Source organism: Alternaria arborescens, assembly GCF_004154835.1.
Source record: "Alternaria arborescens strain FERA 675 chromosome Unknown contig_24, whole genome shotgun sequence".
Classification (NCBI taxonomy): Eukaryota; Fungi; Ascomycota; class Dothideomycetes; order Pleosporales; family Pleosporaceae; genus Alternaria; species Alternaria arborescens.
Window position 1 is genome coordinate 322,749 of NW_021167879.1, and position 19,936 is coordinate 342,684.

General features: G+C 51.3%; 7 protein-coding genes across 7 annotated transcripts; 3 read left to right on the forward strand and 4 right to left on the reverse strand.

Annotated features, from left to right (window-relative positions):
* Nucleotides 1-205: 205 nt before the first annotated feature.
* Nucleotides 206-1,078, forward strand: AA0111_g9048 (hypothetical protein; the record flags this gene model as incomplete). Its single annotated transcript, XM_028655563.1, has 1 exon — nt 206-1,078. One exon carries the CDS (start codon nt 206-208, stop codon nt 1,076-1,078), a length of 873 nt encoding a protein of 290 aa, XP_028503456.1.
* A 1,256-nt stretch (nt 1,079-2,334) lies between these two features.
* On the forward strand, nt 2,335-4,039 carry AA0111_g9049 (hypothetical protein; the record flags this gene model as incomplete). The annotated part of the gene is made up of 4 exons (XM_028655564.1): nt 2,335-2,603; nt 2,694-3,067; nt 3,187-3,678; nt 3,753-4,039. 4 exons carry the CDS (start codon nt 2,335-2,337, stop codon nt 4,037-4,039), a joined length of 1,422 nt encoding a protein of 473 aa, XP_028503455.1.
* A 2,057-nt stretch (nt 4,040-6,096) lies between these two features.
* Nucleotides 6,097-7,128, reverse strand: AA0111_g9050 (hypothetical protein; the record flags this gene model as incomplete). The annotated part of the gene is made up of 3 exons (XM_028655566.1): nt 6,097-6,102; nt 6,152-6,840; nt 6,894-7,128. The coding sequence occupies 3 exons, from the start codon at nt 7,126-7,128 to the stop codon at nt 6,097-6,099; spliced, it is 930 nt and encodes a 309-aa protein (XP_028503348.1).
* A 1,067-nt stretch (nt 7,129-8,195) lies between these two features.
* Nucleotides 8,196-9,651, reverse strand: AA0111_g9051 (hypothetical protein; the record flags this gene model as incomplete). The annotated part of the gene is made up of 2 exons (XM_028655567.1): nt 8,196-9,542; nt 9,592-9,651. The coding sequence occupies 2 exons, from the start codon at nt 9,649-9,651 to the stop codon at nt 8,196-8,198; spliced, it is 1,407 nt and encodes a 468-aa protein (XP_028503359.1).
* A 535-nt stretch (nt 9,652-10,186) lies between these two features.
* On the forward strand, nt 10,187-11,668 carry AA0111_g9052 (hypothetical protein; the record flags this gene model as incomplete). Its single annotated transcript, XM_028655568.1, has 2 exons — nt 10,187-10,281; nt 10,339-11,668. The coding sequence occupies 2 exons, from the start codon at nt 10,187-10,189 to the stop codon at nt 11,666-11,668; spliced, it is 1,425 nt and encodes a 474-aa protein (XP_028503369.1).
* A 2,900-nt stretch (nt 11,669-14,568) lies between these two features.
* AA0111_g9053 (hypothetical protein) lies at nt 14,569-17,130 on the reverse strand (the record flags this gene model as incomplete). Its single annotated transcript, XM_028655569.1, has 4 exons — nt 14,569-15,209; nt 15,258-15,827; nt 15,877-16,338; nt 16,404-17,130. The coding sequence occupies 4 exons, from the start codon at nt 17,128-17,130 to the stop codon at nt 14,569-14,571; spliced, it is 2,400 nt and encodes a 799-aa protein (XP_028503347.1).
* An 887-nt stretch (nt 17,131-18,017) lies between these two features.
* On the reverse strand, nt 18,018-19,775 carry AA0111_g9054 (hypothetical protein; the record flags this gene model as incomplete). The annotated part of the gene is made up of 4 exons (XM_028655570.1): nt 18,018-18,287; nt 18,336-19,364; nt 19,415-19,489; nt 19,551-19,775. The coding sequence occupies 4 exons, from the start codon at nt 19,773-19,775 to the stop codon at nt 18,018-18,020; spliced, it is 1,599 nt and encodes a 532-aa protein (XP_028503337.1).
* Between the last annotated feature and the right edge of the window lie 161 nt (nt 19,776-19,936).

A 19,936-nucleotide genomic window follows, 5' to 3' on the forward strand; every position in this document is an offset into this window, starting at 1 on the left:
CGCAGCCAGCGCCTTTATCAACCACCGCGCGCCCCTTTTCTTCTTCTCTTTCCCCCATTGTCGCACGACGCACGAAACCACATTGATTGACATCTTGACACTCGTCGCGCAACCGGACACATTACAGCTTCGTTGATTACGCGCCCCTTGTCGCGTCGAGCTTACCACCGGTACTCACCTTCCTATCACAACCACACGCGCAACCATGTCGGACTACTCAAAGATGAAGAACGACGAGCTGTCGGCGCTTCTCAAAGAGCGCAAGCTGCCCCACACCGGCAAGAAGGCAGAGATGGTTGAGCGTCTACAGAAGAACGACGCGGAGAAGGCCGGCGCGAAGCCTGCTGCTGGCGCCGAAGACGAGATTGACTGGGACGACGAAGCCGATGATGCCGCTGCTGCGCCAGCTGCCACCACCACGGTGACAGCAGAGGCCGTTATTCCTAACGCAGAGACTGTCGCAAACGCCGGAGGTGAAGGCCAGCCGCCAAACCCACAAGCCGTACCTAACCAAGTCGCCGATATCGACCCTGCGCAAACCGACGATCTGACCACCGAGCCACCCGCCGAAGGCGCCGCAGCTGCCACCGAAGAGCCCAAGCCAGAAGAGAAGAAGGAGCCCACTCCCGATTACTCAAGAGGCCTCGCTGCCACCAACCTCGACGAAGAGATCGAGAAGCGCAAGAAGCGTGCGTTGAAGTTTGGCACAAAGCTCGAGGATGACGAGGGCCTCAAGAAGTTGGAGCGTGCTAAGAAGTTCGGAGAGGCCGCGGCTCCCCTTGGTCTCGACCAGGCTCTCCCAGAGCGCCGCGAGAAGCGCCGACGAGAGGGTGCCGGTGAAGATGCTGCTAGCAACAAGCGCCGCGAAGGAGGCCGTGAGGGAGGACGCGAGGGAGGTCGCGAGGGAGGTCGCTCTGGTGGTCGTGGAGGACGTCGGGACAACAGGCCTCGCAGCAGGGACAACCGTCCTCGCGAGAACAAGACAGGTGGTGGTGGCGCCGGCGGCAGCTGGATGAGCGAGAAGGACAGGGCGGCCGCTGAGGCCAGGAAGGCCAAGTTTGCGAAGCCAACAGCTTGAGCATAATAACGCGGTTTCGATGGTTTTCCCGGTTTGACCTATGAGCGGCCGACGAGCGAGCGACTTCGAAGACGGAACTTCGATCCCGCGACAGCACTCGGACATCGGTTGAAGAGCTTGGACAGCAACGGCGCACTCCTTGTATAACATATTTTTGCGGACTACATTTTACCCAATTTGCCGGACCATCTGCGATTGTCGCTTCTTCAGACACATCACGGATATATCAATTCAAAGCTCATTTCTCTACACGGACTCCTCATCGTCTCTTCGCGGTTTATTCTTTGCATATCATCGCTATTTGGGCTCACATAACGAAGCTTTCGCGTAAACATTCATTCCGAAAGCTCTGAAGTCGCCATCAAAATACATCCATCCGCCCTGGCATCCGCGCCTTCTAACAATCCAGCCGCGTGAACAGTTGACGCGTTTTGGAAGCCAGGCATAGCTTATCATGCCTTCCGAAGATGCAACAAACTACTCGGACAAGTTGCGGTTGCAAAGTCGGCGTTTGCAACATCGTCAACGCTTGCAAGCTATAGTTGCCTTTCATCGACAACCCGTAATGCACCCTACGCGGTTCAAGTCTGCAAGTATCACTTATGCAGTCAACATATACTACTGCGATACTCATGCAGTATTGACAGATCAACAAATCTACAGCAACTCCATGTTGCTTACAATACTCATCTCCAAGCACGCCTTCTTGTGTGCCACTTTCGTGATGCTAGTGCTGTCAAACGCCACAAAAGGTCGTTGCATATTCCCGACCTCGGTAGCTAAACGCGATCCCCGCACGTAAACTAACACAACCAAAGGGGGAAAAGAACGCTTAGCAGTCGTCACCGTTAAATGGTGCAGCCTACCAAGGGAGTTTGTGGGGATATTTAGACGGTGGCAGTCCCCGCGCGTAAATTCTGCGTTCATGATCTGCATATGCCGTGTTGCCTTTTCGCGTTTTGTTGACTATGACTCTTTGTCCTTGATTTCCAGACTGAGACGACACACTCGATAATCGGGCCACCAGACCATTTTACCAACCTATCCAGGATCTTTGAAAAAAGTGCATAACTCGGCATTCAAAAGTCGGAATCGGACAAGAGTCGGAGTAGTCCTACAACCGGTACCACTCGAAAGTACATGGGAGGAGAAACACTCATAACAAGTGTTACACATCGGAATAGCCAGAAGCAACGATAAAAGATCGCGCAAGGGGGCTCGGAAGAGGAATCAGAGACCGTCGAGAGTTTCACATGATGTCTCAATCAGATGTGGAGGAGAAACATGCTATCGAAGACAAAGCGGTCTCTCAAGAAGACATCAGCCGGCCTTCATCTTCCATCCCCAATGAGCTCAATCAACAAAACGAACCAGTGCAAAACCATGAGCCAGTGGAGGACAAGGAAGCGCAAATAGATGCTCGATCAACAATGACCACAGAGTCCGCCATTCCTCCACCTCCAGATGGTGGGCTTCACGCTTGGCTGAAGGTCTTTGGAGGATTCATGATATACATCAACATCTGGTACGTCAAACTTCGCTCTGATCACGCTCGCCCCCTTAGTTGCATACAGCCATCACGGACAACCATAACTAACACTAACAACCACACCAGGGGCTTTACCCTAACGTACGGCGCCTTCCAAACCTACTACCGCACCACCCTCCTCCCATCCTCCTCACCATCCGCAATATCCTGGATTGGTACCGTACAAGCTTGGCTCCTAATCGTCATCGGCGTTCTATCAGGCCCGCTCTTCGATCTCGGTTACTTCCGCAGTATGCTCTTAGTCGGCAACGTTTTAGTTGTGCTGGGTATTATGATGCTCAGCTTGAGTACAAAGTACTGGCAGGTTTTCTTGAGCCAGGGTCTTTGTATGGGATTGGGCGCAGGATTGTTGTATATACCTAGTCTGGCTATGGTGGGCGTTTGGTTTAGTAAGAAGAGGGCGGTCGCGCTGGGAATTGTCATGAGTGGGATTGCCGTTGGTATGTATTTTTCCTGCTTGTTTCGTCAATCCAGGCCCTTCCTTGTGCGGAGAGAAAAAATTGGAAGGCCAGAAAAGAAAACCTAGATGCGACGGCGAGCTAACAACATATCAAATCAGGTGGTGTGATCTACATTATCATGTTTGATCACCTTGTTAGAACTGCCGGTTTCCCTTGGGCTATTCGCGCCATAGGGTTCGTTGCCTTAGCCGCAGCTCTCCTTTCCATCCCCGCTCTCCTCTCCGGCTCCGCGTGGCTCAAACACAAACGCAAGCGTCGCGCTCTCTTCGACAAAACCGCACTCCACGACCGCCTTTTCCTTATCTTCACCGCATGCTCTTTCAGCACTTTTCTGGGTTATATTGTACCGTATTTTTACATTCCGACATATGCGCGTGAGCGGCTGGGTAGTAATGAAAGCACAGCGCTGTATATGCTAGTGCTGGCCATCGCAGGGAGTTTCTTCGGCAGACTAGTCAGTGGCGTGTTGGCGCATTTTCTGGGCGCGATTGTTACATGGGCGCTTTGTGCGTTTTCGAGTGGGGTATTAGCGTTGTGCTGGATCAGCATTGAGACGGAGAAGACGTTCATTGCTTTTAGTATACTATGGGGTATGTTCTTTTCGCTACTCGTCAACGACACTACTGACACATAGCATCATGGATCTTGGCTGACAGTGACTCAGGCTTCTTCTCAGCGGCCCTCGTTACGGTGCCATCTGCTGCTTTTGCCAACATCACGCCGGATCTTTCGCGGTTGGGTACTAGGCTTGGTATGAGCTGGAGTGTGTCTAGTATTGCTTCGCTCATTGGTGCGCCGATCGCCGGGGCTTTGCTCAAGAAGACGAATGGGCGGACCAATTTCATTGGTGTGCAGGTGTGGAGTGGTGTGTGCCTGATGCTCGGGACCTGCTGGTTGGTGGTACTCTGGATGGTTACTGTGAGGACGCAGAAGAAAGGCTGGAGAGTCTAGTAATGGTAGCAAATGAAGCCTCAGGATTGCGCTTTCAGCTTGCAAATGGGACACTGAAGTCCGATCTAGCTATCCAATGATCTTAGTATCTTGTGTCGTACTGCATCGGTCTGCTCAACGGGCCGTAGCGAGAGGATGTTGTGGCTTGCTTCCTGACTACTGTGTTCTAACCACGTGCTACACGTGTGTTGTGGTGTCGTACCAATAGCGGCCCGCAATCGGTCCTATATCCTGGCCCGGATTAACGACAAAATGAACGTCAACGATACAAGAACTTATTATTTGCCGGCGGTAGTAGACACCCTTGAACAAGCTGGACGTTATGCTTTTTCCCATCTGCAAGACCCACAGCGGAGATTTTAGATCGGCGGCTGAAGACGCAGCGAGCTCGTCGGCTTGGATCTCCACACGGAAATGGGATAATCTTGATACACAACGAATCTGCGACACAACACCGTAATCCAGCTCTGGATGAAGGAGTAGGCTCTAGTCATACGCTCGCTCAATGTGTGATCCGCCTGAAAATCAAGGTGTGCTTGTGGTTTGGCTAGGAAAATTGGATCACCTTGACATACCCAACAGATCCTTCTGCACTGGAGGTCTTACAAAAGCAAAGAGTGTACGAGAATGGGAGGTTGAGATTGGAGGTGTTCAGCTGGGGATTGCAAATTCCTGCAAAAGTCACTCGATCACGGCTCCACCCACCGTCTAGCTGCTTTAGAATACTGCACCCTGTGGTGCGCTTCACTTGCTTGATTCACTCTACCGGTGAGGTCTTCGTAGCAAATCTTCCACATCTTGCCATTGCTGACACTAGACAGCGTCGCTTAGCGATGTATACAAAACGTGTGGATCCTGGGACGCCGTGAAACGTGCGAACGTGCGATCCTGCACCAAACCCTTGCTACTTAGTAACCATAATGTCATACCACATGGCATTGGTGGGGATCGGGTCGCCGACCATGATCTAACGTTGCGCTTTGCGCTGATGGAAGGGCTGAGAATAAGAGATCTCGAAACGAACATGTCGATTTGAGCTAGTGAGTATCCTTGTCTTGCGTGGGGTTGTTGACATCGCAGCATCGTTCCAATCGCTATAGCACCAGCAAATTACCACGTATATCACAAGAAAATGACGTGAATTTGTAACACTTCGACATCATACACCGTTCTTCTACGCGATGCGATCAGCATTGCGCCAATTGGCGTACTGTCGCAAGTGTCGAAATCATGAATAGGCTGTAAGTCTTTTACTGGGATCATTATGGAGAATCCGTGAAAACACGTGTGTCATGCTTGCTGATCCGCTATCTAATCTTCTAGCAATTTTACACCGCGATTCATAATTCGGGGGCTGGAAAAGTCTATCCCAACGCTGCTGTTGACGATGACGATCTAGTCTTCAGCCTGCTTGGTGACAGATCCGATTAGGCCACCCGAAGACCCGGAGACCTGGTCACCAGGCCCACCTGCATGGCAGCGTGGTATCACATGAAAGTCAGCCCATCGATACGCGAAACCGCCATTGGCGCTTACGCTAAGAAAGGACTACATGTGTCATTTGGCCTGTATATGGTCCTATAGTCGGATAGAGCCGCATGCAAAGCGTGTTGATATGACCACTAAAGAGCTTGGCATAGTATGCTTGCTTATCTGCGGTTGCAGTCTGTAGGACCATTGTCCAGGTTCAAAGTTAATTGACTTATCAAATGGGGAAATATGCACGAGAATCTGAAACCAATTAGTTCAGCGCCTCTCCAGCCGAACATCGTGCGGATAAAAGCCGTCTTGGTGTATAGAACGCTAAGCAATATTACCAAGATGAGATAGTGCTCCGTTATCATGCTCGCTTTAGTTTCTTAGCACATGGAACAAACCTGAACGGCGGATTGCATGCTCCCCAATAACGCACTCGCATACAACAAATGTGCGAACTTGTTATATTACTACGCATTATATTTCTTTTGTGCTGCCGAAAACATCTCCAGATGTCAAGCGATTTCCTAACGACATGGTCATTCGCCAAGGCGACTTCGAATTCAGTTCTGTAAAGAGTATCAGGGCTGTCATGTGTTAGAATTTGCTCTGTCATATGGTCTCCGTCAAGCTTACTCTGTACGACCCATTGACCACCATGGGTTCGGCTCGCCCCACCACGGTGGTATCCGTATCCATGCGTACATGCAAGATCATGCCCATGTGCTCTCGTCCGTTGAGTGTGTTTGCCGCGTGTTGCGCCAGGTCCTTCGACGCAAATTTGGCTGTTGCCACACCCTTGAAGACACCAGTCCTGCTGTCCTTCATAAGTTGTATATCAATGGCGTAACCGACCGTCTGCAACAGTAGTGCATTCACATCATCTGATGTGCACTTGTAGCTCAAGTTACGAATGAAAATGCCGCGGGCTTCTGTCAAGACTGCTCCACCCTGGACATTCACTGGCATTCCATTCGTACTAGTCGAGTAGACTGGTGACGTCGGCAACGCATAAGCTGGGTAAACTGGGGCAGGGGCGTATGCTAGTTGCTGTGGGGAATAGGCATGCATTTGCGGGTGCATCGCATACGGGTACCTGGACTGTCCGGCCCCATACGGCGTTGACACCGTAGTGGTACTCGCTCGGCCGCCACCCAGCTGATGCACTCTTCCGATGTCGATGCCGCAACGCCCATTCGAGTGGCCTCCTTCCGGTACTTCCGGAAATAATGTGGAGCAGTTGCAGCGCATCAACCGGTAACCATCACCCTTACGGCTGGTTTCCCAAACATGCACCAGCATGCCTTTAGATCGGTAGTAGACTTCTACAAAGAAGGTTAGCGTATGTTCCCTGAGTTTCATCCCTCCAGCTACCTACTGTAGACTGCATCGGCATCTTCCCTGTCCTTGAGTCGACACCAGCCCTGTATTTCGCCTCGTCGTTGACCCTGACTAGAGTATACATCAGCCCACCCAGGCTGCTCTTTGACCACTTTGCGAAGATGATCCTTGAATTCTTGCCACCCAGTCAAGTAGGGAGCATAACGTGTAGTGCCAGATACGACAAGCAAGAAGTCTTCGTCACCTTCTTTCCGAGATACTGTGTATGACATTATCGTATATGGAGACGGAAATTTGCAGATGAGGTATCTTTGACACCAGCAAGTAGCCACAGTGTGAAGTTATGAAGCTATGGCTGATCACAACTGATTGTGCAACGAACTGAAGCCAAAAGCTAGAGCAATGTCTGAAAGTAGTTGTGTATGTTGAAAGATAGAAGGAGAACGATTCGGAGGATCGCGATAGACATCATGTAGGACGAGATCTCTATTTCTACTTTTAAACCATGAGTCCTCCATACTCTATAGTGTCCGATATCGTAAGTGTAAGGATCCAGGTATCCTAGTCGGCAAACAACCAGATCGCGCATTTTGGCATGGAGCCATGTAGGAAGATTCCCGCTTCCCCGCGCCACGATCTGGAGCTGACAATGGATCCATGGTGTGGGCGCCCGAACTCCTGTGTGGCGGCTGTAATGCGGGATCTGACGCCGCTAACGGGACTGCCCTGCGCCATCGGCCCTTGGTCACAGCGTCATCAACTTTTTTTGGAATTCGTAACCGTGCCTATCATATGCCCTGACCGTCTATTTACGCTAGTTGATCGTCGAGGCTGTTGCAAAGTAATTTCATCTGGCGTGGGGTAGCACGTGTTCACTGACTTCGAAGATCAAAAACGAATTAGTATCTCTGTATCCGGTATATGAGACATATGCTTGACGTATTACTCTTAGTAGAGTGTCTGCCCTTGGAGATAGGCTTTGACGTGCATATGTTGATGGAAGCGCTGCAGTGTGCCTCGGGTGCTGCCGTGGTTACAGGTCCTGTCACTATACCCAGCCCTTGCTGCATTGTCTGTGATTCATCATCTGCACGTGAAGATGCAGGTGACATTATCCGGAACAGCCAATTCAATTGCATGCTAGTTCTGTCCCGTGGGATAGAACACGGCGTTGACCGCAGAATCATATCTGATTAAGTCAGCAACATGCATTCGATGAGGCGCTAGCGTAAACGCAGAACTAGATACTGTTATCTCTACTGCAAGTGTTGAATAGATGTTTCCATGTTCTTGAATAGGCTATGTACCCTTGATCAAGATGATGTTGTGTACAGCAAAATCAACATGAGGTCCAGATGATAAGCTTCTGATCGAAACCGCCGGAGATCAAATACTCGACCTTCTTGTTGACGTCTGTTTGATCAGAGCTGGGTCCTACCATTTGGCCTGACCAGAGGCATCGTAGCTTTGATCCAGGTTCATGTGCCTTCAATGATGAGATCAACTTTCCGCTCTTGGTCTCAATACCACGAACTACTCCATCGTCAGAGCTCACATATACTCCAGAGCCGTCAGGACGCCATACTAGGCGCGGCGTAGAGTAAGAAGTTTGTGGTGCTAGAGTGGAAACGTTGACTAGTATAGCTGATTCTTCTTTGTCTGCAACGAGCAATTCAGCCCTGGCTTGCGACGCTTGTGTCAAGGATCCATCCGGTCCCGAAGTAGTTTCTGTATCCGATACCGAAGATCGGGTAGGAGGAAGCAAAAGCTTTACTATCAATAGCTTCATATGCGGTGTACTAGAAGTTGCGATCGCGACAAGGTATGGATTCGTAGGGCAGACCTGTACATCGGATGGCGTAAATGCGACCCACGCATTGGAATGTGGAGCGAGATTTTGCTTGCCGATCAAGGTGAACGTTGGTGACTCTGGGCTCGGCACAGCGTAATAATGTAGGAATGTGGAGTCTCTACGGGCGACAACCAGGACTGGCGTACTATCTCCCGGCAAGCTGACAAATACGGTCGATTCAGGGATGCTCGGTAATGTCAACGTGGCTATCGGATCTCCCAGGCGTGAGTGTTCAATGCTGCTATCGATTTGGTATAGGACTACTTTAGCGTCCCATCCTGCACTAGCAACAAGCATGGATCTGCCTTCCGAAGCCCAAGTGGACAATTTGACTAAGTACTTCGAGTGGTCTTTACGTTGCTCCAATACTTCGTTGGCCGCTGTATCAAACAGTGTCAACTTTCCAGACATTGAAGCAACGAGTAGACGTCTGGAGTCCACTGGAACGACGTCTAGAGTTGGTGAGTCCTGGAAGCTGGAAATAGTATGAACACAGTCAAGCGCATGTGAGCTCGGGTCCAACAGGTGCAGTTGACGATCGGCCGTAGTGACGGCCACATACTGTTGGATCTCTGCCGTTGATGGTAGCATGAGATCGAGAACCGACACACTGAGTATGTTGGAACGATTCGGTAACGACTCCACCACTCTCGGCTCAACAGGCGCCTGGACGGTCCATCCTCGCTCACTATCGTCGACCCCAAGCTTCTCGAAGTTTAGGCTGAGATCGAATGTCTTCTTTTCTTGCAATATGGACTCTATTGTGATCGTACTACCAGAAGCTGAGCCCGTGTCAGAAGGTAGGTCAGCTTCTTGCATGAAGCTGTTCAAAGTCTGGCTTAATGTTAGCACTTTCCTATAGTCGAGGAAGGGATGACGTAACCTGAGTGTACCCATTTGCTCTCAGGTACCGCGCAACGAGTTCGGCTGCAGACGGAAGCATATTTCTAACCGTCTCTCCTCTCGGTCGCTTTGTTACAACCGATGGCGGCTGATGGCAAGGCTGATTTGTCGCACACAGATGTTGAGGGGTGTTGGTGGAGGAAGTGGCGATGGCCGAGCTAGCCCCGACCTATCGATAGCGCGACCGCTAACCATCCAGCCCCCCACACGATCTTGCAGAAGTTTCAGTAAATCACAAAGCATAGTAATCATACATCAATAAATCTACTTATGCAATGGAGGCAAGTGCTATTGTGTGTGTGTTTTGATGATCAATCTAACATTAGTAGGAGAGGAACTCGGTTCGTGAAAAACTAACGGAAGACTTGGTGGCGCTCCAGGACACTACAGTCGAAGAACCGTACAGCATAGTATGCCGTCTCGGGCTTGCAAAAGCATACCGGACACTTGGATACCCAGACCTAGCCGTAGGAGATGCTTATAAGGCCTTGATTTTGGTAGATGAAGTAGTCGAAGAAGGCGAATACCATGAAGAGGCTTTGCAGGCAGCTTGGACGGATGTCGTCTCTGAGCGCATGGCAGACCTGGACCTAGACGATGAGACGAAAACCGCCCCGTTCAAGAAGGATGATGTGTTGGCATGGGCGCAAGCACGATGGTCTAAGAGCGCGTATGTAAGAAGTTGTGGGGTGAGAGCACCTTTTGATTGGGATGCTAACTGATCCAGTCACGATATACTGATTGGATGTTTATTGGATTGCGGGTGTCTCCGCAGTGCATCTGAGTATATCTTTCGCGCGAGAAAGGCTTTTCCGAAAGAACTGATATTCGAAGATCACGAGAAGACTTTGTGGAAACACTTACGGTCTCACTTTGAACGTGAAGGAGAGTCTGCTGAGGATGTGGATGTAGAAGAGTATCCGGACAAAGGTTTCGTTCGTCGCGAACGATACCCTTGGAACCACCATGAGCCAGACCGCTTCTCGAAGGAGTGCCTCGACTTTCTCAATGAGGAGCTCGCGGATATTGCACCGAGGCTAGAGGTTAGGGCGTCTGAACTGCCTATACTCAACACCACCCTGATCTCCAATGGAACAACACCGGAGAACCGATATACCAAGCAGCTGGGCTTATTTGCAAAGGACGACATAACCCCTGGCTCGACTGTTCTAGAGGAAAAGTCGTTACTTACCGCCATATCAAGACTTCATGAGTCGTATTGCGATGCTTGTGTTATACCACTTTCGAACGGAGATGATACAGTAATATCCTGTGAAGAGTGTGACGAGGTATTCTTCTGTAGCGAGGAGTGTCACGACCTAGCACAGGACCACTATCATCCTGCACTTTGCGGTGTTAGTGTAGATCAGGGAAAGGTACCTGCACGTGAAGCAGCAGACTATCTCTATTTCCTTCTACTTGTTCGCGCACTGGCATTATCAGAAACCCAAGACGTTCATCCTCTGGAGCTGAAGGAAGTGCGGTATATCTGGGGCGACTACCATGGTCAAGACCTAAATGTTGCATGGCAAGCGGCTTCTTCAGGTGGCTCAAGCGACGCATTCACGGGACTACCGCAAACACTACCTTTTTCATTTAAGAGTAACGTACTCATGCCATTGCATGTTCTAGAGAAGATGGACATCAACATCTTCACGCAAAGTCAGCGCTACGATACCTGGATCTTCAACACGCTGTATGCGAAATTCCGCGGAACAGCATCAGCACGACAGGGTCTTGATGGAAGGCCTGAGATTAGCGCGGTCCATCCGATGTGGTGCCTCGCGAATCACAGCTGCGATCCAAACGTGGCTTGGGAGTGGCGTGGCTCAATGCGGTTCTGGACCCGTGAGGAGTTGGTTGACTGGAAGGGCAGAGACCCGAGCATAGGGCCTGGTCTCAAGAAGGATGAAGAGGTGTTTGGCCACTACTGCGACGTACGTCTGTCAGTCAAGGACAGGCGAGAGTGGGCTTCAGGAGCACTTGGTGGAGATTGTATGTGTGATAGATGCGTCTGGGAAGAGGCGGAGGAACGGAAGCAAGGTGCTTTGCAGTAAGGCTCTTGCCGTCGCCCGCAATATCGGGTCTATTTTGAGGGAGAAGCGGTCAAGGTGTAGAGTTGGCTGCGTCATATTACCGAATACTAGTAGACGAACACGGGGTCGATGCAAAAGCGAGGTGCAGGACGTGGGGATCTGGTGCGACACGAGTATACAGAAGTGGCTTCGACTGGAGATATCGGCAATCGCGCCATATCAAAACCATCTTCCGACCAATCCTGATAGCCGTGGGGGCGGCATATCACAACGGCAAACATCAGACCATCATCCAACGGAGCGGGAACATCCGATCTTCGTCACGATGCAGATCGAGGGTCCTGCACCTCGTGGGAAGCTGCATATGCCGTTTTGAAGTAAACTCAATTGGTATGTATTTGTCTCCCCTTCAATCCCAGTCATCTCCACTAACGGCAAGACAGCCCACGCCGACAGGCGCCACAAGCAGGCGAACTTTTCGTGTAGCGTCACTCCATCATCCTTTTGGTCCCCACTCGGCTGCGTGTATATGGACAGTATCCGATCGGTGTGCTGCCTGCACTTGCCTCACTTTTCCAGTGTCCTTCCAACTTCTAGCTTGTAGTCTTGCGCCCAAGACACCACCATCTTACGCGGTAATCAAGCCAAATCCCCCAAACTCCGACTCCAGACGCTCTACCAGGAATCGTTGCTTGGCAAGTGCCACGATGTGTGTGTGTCTGTCCAACGACCCGTGGCATCGAAATCTGGAAGGATAGCGCTACTGTGCCTTTCACACTGAGTCAAGCACATCTACTCGGAACTTGCTTTTGTAAAAAGATTCTCCGCAATCTACTAGCGTCATCGTCTTGCACTGACCCCTGACAACCAAGTTTCATTGACTAAGTAGGCGGGCAGAGCCGCATCACGTGCTTCCCGCTTTAGCCAAGGGGTTGTGGCTCTACATCTACAGCGCCAGAATTCCAAATACTTTGGGTCACCGGCTGAATGTATCGTTCGATCTCGCTTGGGCGACTGGGATCACGGATTCCTTTCGTCGGCACGCGATGGCTAGATTGCGGTTGTCTGCAGCCGTACCAATGTCCTCAGCTGTCAGTGTCAGCGATAATAACAGAACTGACTGTGACGACGAGCGTTGACATCTGGCATTTCACCGCCTTGAACCTGATTTCAATATTGCTCTATTGGAGATCGCGACAGGTATTGCCCGAGTGGTTCTTTTAATGTATTTATGTCGTCAAGTAGAATCCCCGAATAAAGACCATGCCAGCTCAATCATAACATTTCCAAGATTACGTATAAATGGTCCGCTTGTGTTCATCCCGCTACAACCGATACAATTGCAGAGATCGCAAGAAGAGATCTGTAACATCTGCTCTAGATTGTGTAAGGGTCACTTTCGCCGCTGTGAAGAGACAGCCCAGCCTGCGTTCTGTGAAAATTTACTCGGAATCTCTACGCTTCAACAGGCAACATTCAATGCCGTCGTTTCCATCACTAAGACTGTGGACCACAAATAGAACCCCTCTCCACAAGAGTACTTGAATTTGTAAGACATAGCTGTGGATGACAATAAGCAACGACTCGTGTGAAAGCCAATACTTGCTACCAGAACCAAAGTCAGCTTATAGTCGCGAGTCTATGTAGTCACAAAATTACGCTTGAATATCTCTGCTATCAAAAAAAGTTTATGTAAACACTGGCTAGCTTATGGCGAACTCTTGGAGGGGCTTCAGATCAACGTTCACGATTTTTTCTCAATAGCGATGACTATCCACCCAAGTCATGACCGCGTCACCAGGCGATAAAGCGTTAGCATGTTACAGGGTTCCATGCACATCCCCCAGAACCAGGATGCAATGAGAGCCACCAATGCCTATCTCCGCTTTCAATTACACCACAATTACCACACTACTCTCAACAAAAGCATGCAATTGATCATGCAGCTCAAAAGTTCCCTCCTTCTCCTTTTGGGAAAGTGTACTAGATTCTTTGTCTATGCCATTGCTTTGTGCCGCACTTCACTCAAACAACGGCAGTCTGCGGATGACTCGCATCACGAAGTCCAGCTGGAATGAAATACGAGCGGGACCTACCAGGCAAAGTTTCATCATTAACGAGACGGCAATCACTATCTCCACTGGATTTCGAGCAAAGAACTGGTGCTCACACCCGATGGTACGAGCCGTCTGCCTATACCCTAGCTGCATGCTTCTAGTAGGCAATCACTGCCGCTGCAACCGCCCTTCGTGCCTTCTTCCAAAACTAGCATCACACTCCACTTCTATTGCACCTTGGCTCCCTGATTACTGAACACTTAATCCTGCAGGAATTCAGCAAAACGAACTGTCGATCTCATGACCACGAAGAATCGCAAAATCAGGAGAGAATCGTCTCCAATGAGATTTGCACACCCACACCCACACATGCTTAGTGCCTGGTTTACTATCGACCAGGGAATACATCTGAGAAGGAGCCTTTGTATAGCGGGTAACTTTTACCATTGCTACGTATAGATATGCCAAATTACCGATAGATTTATATGTGGAAGTGCACGCTCTAATACTAGTTGCACAGCCAATCAATCGAAACGTCAAACTCTATGGCATAAACAGAAATTCACCTGGAAGAAGCTAGGTACTCAACTAATGTTATGTCACCAGCCATTACAGCGGGAAAAACACACCGTTGCTTGTCATTACGAACACGACACTACGAGACGTTGATATCATTTCCTATTCGAATAAATTTATGTTCGTCTGAGCAGAGACGCCTCGTCCCAATACACTACCAGAGGCTATCTATAAGGTATCATCACATACATAGTCTAAGTCCTCCTCGGGAATGATAACAAATACCACATCACCGTCCCCACATTTGTCCTTCGAGGATCAAATATTTACTCCAAGTCAACTGATGACCTACTCAGCCCCAGTGATCCACTCCCACCACCCACCATGCGGCAACCCCGTCTCAATTCCACATGCCCTACAAACCACCACAGCAACAGCGCCCAGCACACTGATACCTCCTAGAACCTTAACGAGCACGAAACTCTGTCTCCTGAGCTCATCGCCAAAGTTACACAGGCCAAGCGGATCCCGCGAGTCCAATCCAACAGTTTTTGCATACCGATGACTGACTTTATTACTTTTCTTTTCATCGCCGTGGCGGACTGCCCACTCAGCTCTGGGTGGACCGCCCGGTGATGCGACGATTGTACCCTTGGATACCTCTTCGCCGACACGTTCAAGTAGCCATCTCGCCCTATCATTGTTTTGTAGTTCCTCCAACCGTTCCCTTTCGTTGCGGCGACTGCGCTGGAGGTCTGTTGCCCATCTTGCTATCCTTATCTCACTAAGGCCTTGTTCCCCTTGTCTGGCATTGTTGTATCTCGCGAGAGAGAAGTTGCCTGGGGGCTCGAGGGTGTCGGAGTTTGCGAGCGAGGGTGAGGATGCGAGGAGTGGGGATTGGAGGTTCGAAGGGTAGAACGGAGACCCAGAGCCTGGTACCAAGACACCAGATGGTGACGTGGCAGAGAAGACTGAAGATGCTACGGATGCTGACGGACATGTTAGCTTGCGTGACGCCAAAAGAGATGATGCTTTACAATTCATGTTGCCCCCATTTAGTCCCACTGAAGCTGTTGTTGGACTGCGCGGTTGAGCCAGACCTTGCATCATCATGGAATCTCCTGGTAGCTTCGTCCTACGTCGCCATGCTAGGAACTTCTTCGCTGCTGAATGCCGAAGCCAGGCAATAGATTCCGGGTCGAAGACTTGGGTTACTAACGCAGCCAGTTCGGAAGGCAGAAGGGGCTGCACGTAGTCAGGCGACATTAGCAACGATGCGTCCATGTTGTCATTGTCTGGGCCAGATGTCGAAGAGACTGCGTAAGGATATGTCGGTGTAGTGAAGGGATATTCGGCTGCTTCGCTTGGTTCTCCAGATGACGACGTCCTGGCAATCGGAAGGCCTTGCACGGCAAGTAATGCGTCGTCCATGGCCTTTCCGAAGAAAAATGGTCTGACAGCAGTGGTCTGCAGGCGGGCGAGGATAGATGTCTTCAAAGCCACTACTTCCTGTGCCGAAAGAATGTCTGATTTTGCGATGACAGGCACAACGTTGGTAAAGTACGATAATCGTTGCATATACTCAATGTCTTTCGCTATGTCTGTATCTATATGGAAGTCAGTAACAAGCACGGTACTAGCGAAAATTGAGCTTACGCGGTGGTAACAAATATATCACGAGGTCAACTAAGACACCCCCACTACCACTGACGACTCCAAGCACATCATTGTCTTCTAAGGTTGTTACGGATGATGTTTGATATAGCATTGACTCAACATAGTCTACCACCATGCCAATGTCTTTGTCCGCTGAACCCTGCGAATAGCCGGGTGTGTCTACGAAACAGATGTTTCTTTCGAGTACGGTGTCAATACTGCTCTTTCTTCTTCGCAGTACGCCACTATCTTCGGCATCAGTCCACCAGTGGGGATAAGGCTTCGTGCTTGCATGGATTTCAGTCACTCGTGTTGTAACTGCGTGCTCTGCTTTCTTTGTACGAGACTTAGATTTCGGGGGGCGTGGCTGCGCATACGATTGGGAGGGTGATAGCGGATCTACGTGCACGATGTCTTCGCAGACCTGGACAATGGATCGAACGAGAGAGGACTTGCCGACACCTATATCGTGCTGTCAGTTTAGCCTCTGTGCAAAGTAATTGGCGCGCATCACGTCGACCACGCACCTGTTTCACCCGCCACCATAACTCTGAGCTTCCCCATAGCTTTTCCCTTTGTTGTGAAAGGTCTTCTGGTAGGCATCTGCATCTCAGGCATGACGAGCTGTGGAAAGCTCATAGTATCCTGTTGCGTCTCCATCTGCTCTTCCTCCTCTCCACTTGAGACAACAGCCTGGCTCACGGCATCATCCATAGTAGATTCCTCGTCGGACAGCTTGAGGGAAACAATAGAAGCCGACCTGGGCGTGCTCCCCATGGCGGATGTGGGGAGTGGAGAAGGGATGTCGGCGCTCGTGACGGGCAGTTTAAAGTGAGTAATCGAGTCATGGTTGGTGAAGTTCCTCCTCAGTTTCCGTACCGAAGTGGTTCTGGATTTATCTTGTGGTGGAACTGAGTCTGTCGAAGAGCTGTGGGATTCGGATCTTGAACTCTTCGCACCCTGATGCAGTGTCTTGCTAGCTGTTTCTGTCTCTGCGCCAGCTGCTGTACCTTCTGGGCCAAAGGCAGCGTCTAGAGTATCTGCAAGACTTTGTACTCCAAAGTTGTTATCTTGCTGTTTCGCTGTAGAAGTTGCACTGTGAGGAGCCATGGTATGCTCCAAATCCCCGACGCGTTTCATGACAAAGGTAGTGGGGACATTGCTCGAAGGGGCGGCAGGATGATCCACGCTTGACTTGCGAGACCGCGGCTTGACAGTAGGAGGCAGGGCGTCACCGCCCAGTTGAGGTCGCATGTTTGCGGTATTCTTGGGGCATATGTTGTCGAGTGTACGAATACAGAAGTCGGATGGCGACACACCTGATCAGCCTCAATAGGGATGCCGAGTGGTGATGTGATGCACGCGACGGCCCCGCTTAGCCCCGCGCGATCTACTGCACCCTTAGTCCTACGATAGCGCGCCGATGTCTTTTAAGTGGAGTGGGAGGAAGAGCAAACGGGTGTAGGTATCATGGTACAAGTCATCCCCTAAACATAAAACGCAGGTTGCCGCGCCCTGAAGCTTATGGGCTGTTGCTGATGCAGGTGGGCTTGCGCGTCCTCGAATCAGCTATCACCGTAGCGCTAGGCTAAGCCATTGTCGCACTATCAGGTGACGTTATCAGCAATCACAAGACGACCGCACATCAGTTCCGTACACAGCATTCGAGCATATATCATTTATTGTGTTCGTACTAGATCATCTCACAGTTTGGCTGTCATTGTCCGTCTGATCCTCTTATCGTCGAAGCCATGCTGTACACCCATTACACCAGATGCCATGACATCCCTAGCCCGTACCTAGGACCCACCAGATAGCCTTCCCTAAACATTAGGTGACCAAGAATGCGACTGCGAAGAAGAGAATACGTTCGGAAACGACGAAACAGATACCCACGGATACAGGAAGGGAATATGCAGAAACGAAACCACTCGCTATGCAAGGGCTCAGAACCCTAAGACGAACGCGTACGCCCAGACTTTTCCTCGAAATGAAATGACTTTTATACAAGCGCTGAAAGGGGTCGAGTACAGTACATGGCTAAAGCCGTCAGTCGTTAGGCCGTCGAGTCAAACAGACTCAACAATGGATGGATGGATGAAGAATAGGAAGGAAATGAGGTGTGAAGTAGCGTGATTCCTCTACGCCTCCTGGGGGGCAGCACCACCACGACCGCCGCGCATAGAACCGCCACGACCGCGGGGCTGGAAGTTACCGCGGGGACCTTGGCCACCCATGCCGCCACGGCCACGAGGAGCACCGCCGCGAGAGAATCCACCTCCCCTGTTGAATTGGCCAGGGTTCTGACGGCGTTCCTCGACCTTGATCTCGATACCGTTGATCGTGTGGGGGTTAGCAGCGACAGCAGCCTGGAATCCAGCGGGAGTCTTGAAATCGACGAAAGCGCAGTTCTGAGATATGTTAGCTGGAACGTGGTATGGTTGGATGCTTTTGCTTACCTTGCCGCGGCTGATGTCAAGGTACTCGATCTCACCGTACTTGGTAAGGGCAGTCTTCAGAGCAGCGTCGTCAACCTGGCTGTAGACGTTCTTGATGTAGGCGCGCTTCTGGTCGGGGTCGGCAGCGGGTCCTGCATTCTGTGCACGAGACTGCTCCTTCTTGTGTCCAGTAGCTGTCTGCCAGCCAGCGGCCTCACCCTGGCTAGTCGCTGGGGACTGGTCACGGGCGGGTGCTGCAGTCTGGCTAGAGGCGGCAGCAGCAGCAGCGGGTTGAGAGGGAGCGGCGGTAGCGGGCTTGGGATCTTTAGGGGGCTGCTGGGGGGCGGGGGGGGTAACGACGGGGGTAGCGACCTTGTGTGCGGAGGCTGCGAGGCTGGCCCAGGTTCGGGGAGCGGCAGGCTTAGGAGGACCAGAGGGCATGGCGACAGGAGCGGCCTTTTGTGCAGATTGTGCGGGCGCTGAGGCGGCTTCGGCGGGCTTCTCAGATTCGGTGGTCTTCTCAGCAGCGGCTGGCTCTTCAGCGGTCTTCTCCTCAACGGCGGCAGGTGCCTCTTCCGCTGCAGGTTGCTCAATCTCCTCTGGAACCTGTTGGGCAGGAGCGGCGGGCGCAACTTCCTCTACAGACGGCTCCTCTTGCGCGGCCTGGTGCAGCTTGTCGTCAACCTTGTTCAGATCCTCCTCGCTGGTCGCGATCTCGTCGCTCTTGTTCAGGTCGGCGTTCTCTGGGACGGCAGCAGTAGGAGCTGGCTCAGTGACACCATTGGCGGGTGCGGCCTGCTCCTGCTGGTCCTCATCCTCCTCCACGGGTTCGTCGGCAAGGTAGCGGGAGATGTCGTTGGGGACGAAGTAGCCGTTGGTCTGCTCGGCGAGAACAAAAATCTGAACGAAGCGCTTGTGGGGCTGGCCTTGGTTGGAGATCTCACCAATGACCTGGATGACGATGTTGGCATCGGAGCCCTGGGAGTCGACGTTGGTGACGCGGACCTTGGTGTCCTTGAAGTCGAGCTCCTTGATGCGCTCGTTGATGGCCTATGCATGTGTCAACTTGTGTTTGTTGCAATTGGGCATGTCTCAAATACCTTCTGGCCTAGGCAGACGTTCACCTTGTCCTCCTCAACACCAGAAACATACTGGGAGCGCTTGTTGTAGAAAAGCTGTGATTTGAGTCAGTCGCGTGTCCTGCAGAAGAAGGCTACTGGGCAGCATGCGACTTACGTAGAGTCGGTCGGGGCTCTTGCTGAGGGTGGTGTAGTACTGCTCGACAAAGTACCAGCCGACCTCATCCTTGGGGATCTCTGAGGCAGCGGCTTGTTGTGCGGGCTGCGAGGCAGTGGGCTGCTGCGAGGGTGTGAAGTTGGAGGCGCCGGTGGAGTAGCTGTTCTCGTACTGCTGCGGCGCGTAGTTGCCGTTAACAGGGCCGGATGACTCGGTGGATGCCATATTGAATGTGAAGGTGGTGGGAAGGATATGCGGCGGGACGAAGGGCGAGTTGCGTTTTGTTTTGCGCGAAGTCTAGTGGGGTGCGAGGTACGCGAGGCAGAAGATAAGCGCCTAGATGCTAAGAGAGCACGTCAATGTCAGTAGTGTAAAAAGCTGCCATC